Genomic DNA, 10309 nt, shown 5'->3' on the forward strand with positions numbered 1-10309 from the left:
TACTAACACATATCTTAAAGGAACGGTTTATAACCCACAAGATGTTTTAAAATTTTCACTCAGATATTATATTCGACAATCAAGAAGAAGAAACATATTAATAATAATTATGATATTAAACATTAACAAAGCTGTATATTTATTTATTTATTTCAAGCATGAGCGTGATATCTTTTCTACCTCGGGGACAAAAACTATTATCCTAACACACTGTAGCGTACGCAAACTGGAGCCTATACCGCAATTTTTGCAAAGTTCCGTGATTTTTTTTTACCCCATGCGCATCCCAGTTATTTGTTTCTTTTTGAAATAGCGTCTGATGATAGTTATATGTGTTATGTATTTTGTATTTGTAGTGGTTTAACTACCTGACCTGCTTGTGAATCCTACCATAGCAGTATGAATATCGTCTACAGTGATGTCGGACTTTCCAGCTGAGTCGCCAAAATCGAATTAAGATGGATGGTTCGAATCACCACATTCAAGAACAAAAATAATGAGAATGATTCCATCACTGATCCGTGCCATGGCGTTGCCGCTCAGCTCAGCCTTAAAATAAATAAATAAATAAATAGGTATTACGTGTAGTTATAACTAACAATATTCCCTCAATTTACAATTGAAAGGATTTAGTCCTGTTGTATTCCAATAATCAGCTATAACAAATGTCACTTATGTTTCAATAATAGCGGAACTGTCCAAATATTTGCGAGGGAAGAGGGCGCCCTGTTAGATAGGTCTTGTTTCTAGCAAAGTGATTGAATCATGCTGTTTTCTAATTGGATCAGAGGTTTGGAATTTAAATAATTGGGGGTAAACTCTCTCCTCATCCCTTCCCAACTCTCCTTCCTTCGAAAAAAGTAATGCGTTAGCGTGGTTATGTCAAAGTTTTTAGTAGCCCACGTGAGGTATCAGGGTATTTTTTCACTACAAAAGTGACCGTTGAGCAGTATACACGCGTCTTGCCTTTAATTAATTAAAGAATCAACAATTGTTAATAAATAGTTACCCAATTGCCAATTAGACCCTTACGTACACTCAACTAACTGTATTACGTAACTAATTGCAATTTTCTTTTTGAGTCGTGTATAAAAAAAATACCTTTCGATATGAAGACGTAAATGATGATGACACAGAAACGACTTTAAGCAAGCAAGTGAGGAATCTACACCGTTAATTATGTCGTTAATTGAACACACACGAGATAAGTACATGAATTGTTACCTACATTCAATTCAATACCTAACGGGAGGAACTCGTATAAATAGTAACAGACTGGGGCAAATTTTCGTAATTAATATAGTTTCCTTGCTAAAGTTTTTGCACTGATTGTATCGATCGTTTGTGCTCCTAGTAGAGCTGTTTTCTTTGTTACTCTATTGGAAAGTCATTAATTGGGTTTGGTGCGATACTGAATTTACCGACTCTTTTCTTCATCACAGTTTATTCTAACCCATAAAAGCTCTGCTATGTAAAACGGCTGCAACACCCTACGTTTACACATGCTTATACGAGATTGTACGTCTTTACGCGCGTATCATCCCCATTTTGGGGCACTAGAGCGAAATACACCTCGTAGACACCGCGTAGAAAGTTGCCGACAGAAACGTATAACAAAGTATAACCGCGTATAATCGCGATACAATTCGATATCATCATGTTACAATTTCATATGAACATGTCGAAACAAAATACCAATATGTCATTACGTCTATCAACATGTCAAATTCAACATCAGCATTTCGAAAACTTGTAACAGCATGCCACTACTACACTGGTCATGTCAACATTGCTTGCTAAATACAATATTGACGTCATGCTATAATTTTGGCACATCGGCGCGCGCCATCGTTTCGTTAAATGCACAAAACTGTATATATATGTCGAGATTTATATGAGAATGTCCAAAATTTGTGTCAGCATGTTGAGAGAAGGAAATAAAATATTCAAGCCACAGGGATCACGTTGATGCCTTAGTGCAATTTTTGGGCTCTTTGTCTATTTTCACATGATTAATTCCTGTGTGGGCAATTGGGCCTTTGAGGTTGCTGCATGGGCCCCGTTACAGTTAAAAAATGAAGTCGTTGGTATTTTTGGATACCGCAATGTCCAATAGGGCCAACACCTCTAGAAGAATTATCCTGCTTTTTGTTAACATAATCAAACCATGTGTGGGCCATGGGCCCTTTGTGGCTGTTGCCTGGGGCCCGGTACAGATAAAAGTGGTAGATGGTATTTTTTGGTTTCTCCAATGTATAAAGGGTCCAATGCAACTACAGGAATTATCCTTGTGTCTTTGCACATATTTTGTTTCGACATGTTCATATGGAATTGTAACATGTTGATATCGAATTGGACATTTCACTTTCTTTTTCGACATTTATGGAACGTTTGGCTCTCCGTAGTATACGTCTACGCGGAGTTGTACGCGAGCGGTACTGTACTGGTAATGAAAAGAGAATAAAAAGAGAATCGAATGGTATTGAATGGTTGGTTTTGTAACGAACAATTTTGTCAGAAATATTTTCGTTGAAAGGAAAGATCATGGCTTTCTTGTTGTCTTTGAGAAGAGGAATTACTTTCTTTTGTTTTATTGGAGTTCAGTGTTGTTTGCTGTCACAGACTGCAGGTGCGTTTGAATTAATTTTTGGGTCTCTATAGGGCAGAAGGTAAAATCTTAAGACTGATAAGAAGAACTTATTATTGGTGATTTATGTGTTAGTTTTTTTTTTTGTGAAGGGAGTATACATCTATACTTAATTTTTGGCAATTTAGAATCGAAAAATGATTAGGTTGATTTTACAAACTTGCTCAGTTGCAACATGTTGTGAAGTAAGAAAAGAAGAAGAAGAAAAAGAAGAGGGAAATAAGAATGTTGTAAGGTCAAGTTTAACTTGATTCTAACTCTGGAAATCAAGAAGGTGCTCGTCAAACACAGCTGGCATATACACGTGACTACTTTGCGGTCATTCGTAAAAATAAAAACAATTAGTTCAAACTGCAAAGTCCAATGTGACCATACAGGTTTTCAGTATATGTAAGATAGGCAACAAACATATCACATAATTTGGTTCGCTTATTTAAAGAATGTAAGATAAGGGCGTAGGAACCGGGGGCGCCAGCCCCAGTGAAAAATATGGGGGGCGGAAGTATCATTCCGCCCCCCCCCCGCTTCGCAAGTCAGAAAACCCCTTTTTCATTTCCAAATGAGAAAAAAATATCATTTGGAGCACCAAATTGCAGGTCAAAATGCAAAATTATTTACAAAATGGAGTGTGTTGAGGTGTGCTATATTGCACCAAATTGCATCTGAGGCCACCTGGAAATGCAAAAAAAATCCAAAGGGGGGACACCCCCTTCCCTTAGACCCCTCCCCCAGGCCGACCATCAGTCTTCAGCCCCCCCCCACACACTAAAAAGTACCTTCCTACGCCACTGTTGTAAGGACACATGTAAATATTTATTTGGTAACCTTATTCATGTCACAACAAAGTTTTCAAAACTTCGAGAAGGTATATTCGTTAACTTTTTTTGTAATAAATTAGAATTATTTAAATATCAAATGGCTTATTGTATTTTATATGATGAAAGAAAGACTTATATTTTAATTAACTGGTTGATGTATATACGATAACGTAAGATATGGTAAGATTAAGGTAAGGTAAGATAAGATTAAGGTAAGATAAAGGTAAATTAAGGCAAAACTATAGGTAAGTTAAGGCAAAACTATAGGTAAGTTAAGACAATGCAAGCAAAGGAAGGAAAATAAGAGAGGGGAATGGGAAAATATAGTTTAAAGTAAGTTTAAGCTTATTCAGCTTGTCTTAGTATGGTCACGCCATAAAGCTAAGTTAATTGAGTGTACTACGTTCCGTATGTTGGCTATTTTAACAGGAGTAAATATGTATTCTACAATTGATTGAGTTCTCAACAAATCTTTTTTGTCGATGTTTCGTCTCCATTTTTCATGTCTGAAATGTAGTAAGCAATTACATATGCACAATGCACACGTGAGGTACGGTTTCCACGTGTACACTGTGTATAATAGACAGGGTGGTTTCCTCATCAAATCTTATGAAAGGAAGACTGTTTGGTGACGTCACACTTAACTTGGCAATTAAATTAAGAGGATTGCTAAGAGTTTAACCGTGACAGTTAAGTAATTCTGCAAATATCAATTACTAAGTGGTTCGTCCAAGTTGATAATTAAAATTCTCACTAAAAACTTAGCATCTGTTATGTGTGCTCTTTGATGGTTTTCTTCTTTTCGATCGTTTGATCTGGAACCAGAAAGCAAATATTCAACTAAGTGGTTTGTCAATGAATATTTCGGTGGCTTCCCGTCACGATCGGTATCAAAATGTAACACTCAGCAGAGGTTTGATTTTGTAGGATAGATGGCACATATTTTAAGTTTCTGAACAAATGTTCATTTTATTTCTACGATATATTCCTCCATGCTTAAGTTAACTATTTGTTGATGTATTACGGAGAATTTTTAATAGGCTATGTGTCTTCATCATGTAGGGATGACAATTAACTCTCTTTGTATGAGTTTATGTCATCCAGGTTATAGAAATCAGTTTCCATAGTAACGCCGTATCTTAATCACAGCTGCAGCTTGTGTTGGATTTAGCATTGTTTCGTGTTACGATATTCCGCACCCATTACACGAAAGATTATGGTGGCATACTCCTATTAGAGTCTATATCAATCCGCCTGGATGTTCTCCTTCAGGAAAAGTGCCAAACTGCAGTAGGAAAACACCTTTTCTGAACTGTTATCAATCAGGATTTGGTTTTTTTTTTGGCGGCTTCCTTTTGGAAGAACATGAATGGAAGTACGTGTGGTGCAAAAAATTGCGTCAATTGAGGCAACTTTAGGCCTCCCTGGAGCAGCGTACGAAAATTGTTTACAACTGAGTGAAGAGGATTGTTTACAAGTGACGAAAACTTCCAGCTCGGGTAGCCATATGTCTACATGGTCATGATACGGAAAACTGATGATGCATATCAAAGGCCACTAGCTAAACGCTACCCAGAACTTCTATATAGACTTAGAGACCACATTACTTTTGCGATTAAGTGTGTAGTCTATGGGGCTTTTAATGGGAGTATGCTACCTTATGTACCTGCAAACGTAAAAAAAAACTAGTTTACAGAAGAAAAGGCCAAAAAAAAACCCACAAAAAATCCAAACAATCACGTTTCCCTCTTTGCTTTATTTTAAAAGGAGCGGAATTTCGGCTGATAAGGTTAGAAGAGGAGCTGAGAGGACATATCTTTAATAATTATTCAATCTTACAGAGGCCAGTGAGTGACGTCACAAACATCGTCACCATCAAAATGGCGCTATTTTTTGTCTCGGTGCACAACTTGGTGGGTATTAAATCTGCCGGCTCTTGATTACTAACCAAACTATACAGAACGTATCGTTAAGATGATTTTTACGTGTATTTTTATTATCACTATGACGCTGAAGCCTACAAAATATACAAAGATTTCAAAGGATCCAATCTTCGGAAATCACATTCTGCATTTTCCGTAGAGAACAAAGAATATTACAGATTAATTGGAATTCATCATATATGGTGTTTACTTCAATTGCTACCAATATGCTAGTGTATATTTATCATCCCTTGGCCCCTTTATGTTGAATGTGTTCAGCATTCCTATAATCTAGAAACGTACACCGAAATAAAATGAGAGATTGGACTGTCAGATAACACTGAAAGGGGCGCTAGACCAGTGGTGAGCTAAAGGAGTGACGACATTTCGTTACACCGTGTAGATCAGGGCCGGTTCCCTAACTGGGGTGCATGAACCCACGGGGGTGCGTGAGTCCATCCCAAGGGGGTTCGTGAGACGTTTCTGAAAGTAAAAACTAGAGTATTTTTTGTTGAAGTAAAATCTGATATATCATATAATTTAGTAATGTACAAAAGTCGTACCTATCGATAAACTCTTTACGCGTTCCATACGAATATGTTGCCATAGTAGTACCGTACGGTGCATGTGATGAATAACTTAAATATGAAACAGGCTTCTTTTATTTACATTACAATATTACACTATGAACTTGATCTTTTACGAAGCACTGTTATGCGTATTATAGTATAATAATGATTCAGATCGTGTCTCGAATAGTTGGGGGTTCGTGGACAACTCTGACATCCACAAGGGGTTCGTGGGGGATAAAGTTATGGAGATGCTTTACCAGATCGAAAGGAACAGACGTACTATATAAATGACTTTGTCATAATTAGAACAGCTTTTATTTATTTATTTTTCTGTTTGTATTTTACAGGTTGAAAAAGACCAAGTTCTTACCTCAGCTTCCTGGTTGGAGTTTGTAAGTTAAATGCCTGTTGCTAATGAAAGTATGGCTCTGGGATGCTACTCGATAATAACATTGTACGACGTTAGTTTGTCGACAACCACAATATTTTCATATGTCGACAAATTGTCGTCTAAACGGAAGCTCACACTATTGATCCATGTTATTTTATGTAACCGATGTTTTTCTCCCCTGTTGTAGAGATGGAATGATCCGCGTTTAACTTGGAGACCAGACGATTTCAACGGAATAGAAACTCTCACCATAAGTACAGCAGAAGTTTGGCTTCCAAAACTTCTAGTTACGAATGCGTATGTATGCATAAACACTGTAGCTCGGGGGTATCTAAATTAATTTTCTTTGAAGGCCAGAAAGAAAACATTGGTTGAACGAGCAAGGACCAAAGAGAATGGAAATCTCAATATACCAAACTCATGCAATGTTCAGTTTAGGACAGGGTAGTGTGCCCAACCCTAAAAGCCTTAAAGGGTGTGAAGACTCGCGCACAAAGAAACGTCTCATGCCGGTAATCTGACCTAGTTTCGAATGAGGTGTAACAGAAGTGTTAGACACCACCATTGATCCCAGAAAATACACACACAGCTTGCTACCGTCGGTAATTAGACACTAGTGTACAGTCAATACTCACAGCTACGGGCAATACCCACAACACAGTCTACATAGCAGCGTGGACATCTCAGGTCTAGATAAAAGATAACAAGGTATCACGTTTCATTACTGTCTGCATTTTGTAGCGACAAGAAGAAAACGTCATTTGCAAGCAACGGTAAGTTAACTTTCTCAGAGCGCGGCACGCGGTTTGGGGCGAGTCTACAATGCCTTTAAAGGCCCACAAACCGGATAACGTGGGCCGGATTTGGCTCGGCCGTCGAATATTGACAACCTCTGCAGTAGAAAGAGAGAGAGAGGGAGAGGTGGGTGGAGGTCTGCTCCCTGTAATTTTTTTGATGCAGTTCAGTATTCTGCAATAAAGTTCCGTTAGCACTACGCGGTGAGGGTGGGGTGGGGTGGCTGGGATGTTGTTGTTGGGACGGGGTAAGGTGGGGTGTATCGTATATGCTTAGAGTGAAAGTCTCACAGGACGTTAGAGAGATGTAGTACGGTATTATATTTATTTACCTTTTGTCCTTCCTTACTAGAATCGATTCAACGGATCAAAATGTTATCGATCGCGAAAAGGGTCAAATACTTCTACAGCACGACGGTGTAATCAACCTTGGGATGCCATTCCAGCAATCGACTGTCTGTCCTTTGGAGTAAATACAGCTTTTTATAATGATTTCTGAGCGTATTAAAACACTAAGGACACGAAATTTTATGTCCCGAGGACCGCCTTTCTCATCAAAGTAGAATTTAAACATTCTCCAAATGTTAACCTTAATGTATTGCTACTCATCCGGCCCTTCTAGCCCCCCCCCCCCAATAATATTTTCAAAACTATGGTCATATCTACGGTGCCTAATATTTCATTTTGATTGATTGATTTCTTTTGTTTTTCCTTTACAGCATCGAATTTTTCCCATTCGATAAACAAGTTTGTCCGTTTTTCTTCGCTTTTCAAAACCAACCGGATACATTTTCTGTTCTAGAAGTTTTCAAAGGTGACCTTTTAGCTGGCTTCACTTCCGCTCAGTGGCAATTGTTGGACTTAACATGGAATACCACTTATGGTCATCTTCCTAGTCTGACACCGGACGAACCGTTAAACCGTCATACCGTGGCGTCGTTTTACCTCCATTTGGAGAGAAAATCACAATTTTACATCACTGCACTCCTTATCCCTTCGACGTTACTAACTTTCCTGGGGTATATAACTTATCTGGCGCCACCTAACGGCGGCGAGCGATTATCGTTAAGTGTATCGATGGTTCTCGGTTTGACGATTTTTCAATTGCTTATGTCTGATCTGCTTCCTATAACCGATAAACAGTCACATTTCGGGTTTCATCTTTTCGTCAACTTTGTCTTCGTCGCTTTGAGCCTCCCACTCGCCTTAATAAATATAAACATCTGCAGCGGGGAGGCAAGATTCAGCCGTCTCAAGAAAGACAATACGTGCATCCGTCATTTACTGCTAGAGCATCTTCCTCGGCTTTTGTTTGTGGTGCCACTTTCCCAAAGATTGAAAAGGAAACAGAGAGGCCTGAAGGTTGCACCGGAGAAGAACTTTGGAGAAGAAGAAGAAGATAAGCAGGAAGAGAATAATGGAACAGTAACTAAAGAAAAGGGAGAAGATGATGTCAAAAAAGAGGTATTTTGGTCACACTTCTTATTGGTGGGAAAACAATTTATCTCTCTGTAGTCTAGGGTAATTGAGAGAGTTGAGAGAAGGTGGTTTGGTGGGATTTGAGGTACTATGAGGGGGGGGGGGAGGAGAGGGTGGGGGTACGAGTTAGTGACCTTATCATCAAATTTACCTTATAAACCTATGGGAACAAACTCAGTTGTGGAGTTTTTTTAATCTCTTAAAGGTTCCCCTATAAATTTAAACTGCATCACACCCGTATAGGATATTGTAAGGTTCCCAATAAACATTTAATTATCCTGGGAGTAGTCCCTGGGAAAGGCAGCTCTCTTTTCCTACGGTAGGGGACTACCTGTTAGCCAATCGATGAGTTATTCATGACGTCATTTACAGCTCTACTTCAGAATGTTTCCAGAACCTTCAAATTGATAATTCAGTGTCCTTGCAAATCACACTCAAATATGTTTTTCTCTCCCTCTTTAGGAATTGATAGAAGCCTGGCTCCTAGCCCTAGTCATGGATCGCATTTTCTTTATCATATTTGTTGTAGCGCATTTGGTTCGACTCCCTCTTCTCGCAAAGACAATTTTATGGTCAAGAGGAAGATGATGGGTAGCATAGTTAGTCATTGCTTCCATCATTACGTGTTGGTGAGCGGTGTCTCTATCGATCAGTTCCACGACTACTATGCGATCCATTTACTGCTAACTTTATGTTTTTTTGTTCACTTTTTATGTTACATTTTGTGTGAGCATGGTGACGGGTAGATAGTTAGGCGGGTGGGGGTGAGGGGGGGGTATATTCGAGTCGTATCACGTCAGAAAAGCTTTGATATAACATTGCAGGAAGGGTTGAGAGGGTTGGGAATATAATCAAAGGGTGAATGACTTTATAAAAATATTAAAATCATAACTTAACCATACAGTAATATAAAGATGAACATTTGACCCTATTCTATGTCATTGTAGTTTTATAAATTTCTGAAAAGGGTGAGTTGGATGTACGCCGCAGGTCGTAGAATCATCGTAATTTCCTATGTTTGAACAGTCAGTATTTACAAGGTATCCTTCTTTATATTTTTGCAGTTTTGCAATAAACCTATTATCTGTATTTTATTTATTGTATCATTTATGAATTCAAAGCAGGCTCGTATTGTCAGGCGGTGACACAAAGGGCCGTAACCAGCCACCAACCCCCACCCCACCGTGAAAAATGCTGTATACCCACCTCCCATTCTCTGCCACCATTATGTGTGCTATAACGTCACGAGTAACAAGATTACCCCCCCCCCCCCCCCCCGCTTTTAGATTGTTGGTGCCTGCCCCTCCAAATCCGAATTCCTAGCTATATATATACTCACTGCAGCGTGCCGAAACGTTCCCTTTAATTTAATTCACAACACACTTGAGAGAAAATATTATTTTAGCCACGACTAGCACTTGAAAGATTGCAACCGGAGAAAATTTAATAGCACCAATTTCAAAAATGGAAAAGACAATAGGTTAAAACATTATTAATCATATTTGATTGTAGCTTTCTTTTGTAATTTATTGACAAATATTCCTCCAACACATAATGATAGCGCTGGTTACTACAACAGGCTTCAATATACGATACTGCTCTTCTTTCACACAGTAAAGGAACATAATGCAGTTATACAGAGTTGGCAAGGGCCACATTGCGTTGGATGTCACCGACGGGCTGCTC

General features: G+C 38.7%; 1 protein-coding gene across 2 annotated transcripts; it reads left to right on the forward strand.

Annotated features, from left to right (window-relative positions):
* The first annotated feature begins 2450 nt into the window (after window positions 1-2450).
* LOC139982820 (neuronal acetylcholine receptor subunit alpha-9-like) lies at window positions 2451-9368 on the forward strand. Of its 2 annotated transcripts, XM_071954493.1 has the most exons (7): window positions 2451-2629; window positions 5233-5378; window positions 6307-6351; window positions 6538-6647; window positions 7497-7613; window positions 7864-8608; window positions 9086-9368. In XM_071954493.1, the coding sequence occupies exons 1-7, from the start codon at window positions 2545-2547 to the stop codon at window positions 9209-9211; spliced, it is 1374 nt and encodes a 457-aa protein (XP_071810594.1). In that variant the 5' UTR covers window positions 2451-2544; the 3' UTR covers window positions 9212-9368. The 2 variants fall into 2 exon arrangements, with proteins under 2 accessions (XP_071810594.1, XP_071815895.1); XM_071959794.1 differs by lacking the exon at window positions 7497-7613.
* The last annotated feature ends 941 nt before the right edge of the window (window positions 9369-10309 follow it).

This window comes from Apostichopus japonicus, chromosome 1 (assembly GCF_037975245.1).
Source record: "Apostichopus japonicus isolate 1M-3 chromosome 1, ASM3797524v1, whole genome shotgun sequence".
Lineage (NCBI taxonomy): Eukaryota > Metazoa > Echinodermata > Holothuroidea > Aspidochirotida > Stichopodidae > Apostichopus > Apostichopus japonicus.

Bases quoted from the DNA above. Each gene is read 5' to 3' on its own strand.
- LOC139982820 (XM_071954493.1), top strand. From the start codon at position 2,545: ATGGCTTTCTTGTTGTCTTTGAGAAGAGGAATTACTTTCTTTTGTTTT. The intron at 6,648-7,496 runs GTATGTATGCAT...CTTCCTTACTAG, and splicing joins AAACTTCTAGTTACGAATGC to AATCGATTCAACGGATCAAA. The intron at 8,609-9,085 runs GTATTTTGGTCA...CTCCCTCTTTAG, and splicing joins AAGATGATGTCAAAAAAGAG to GAATTGATAGAAGCCTGGCT.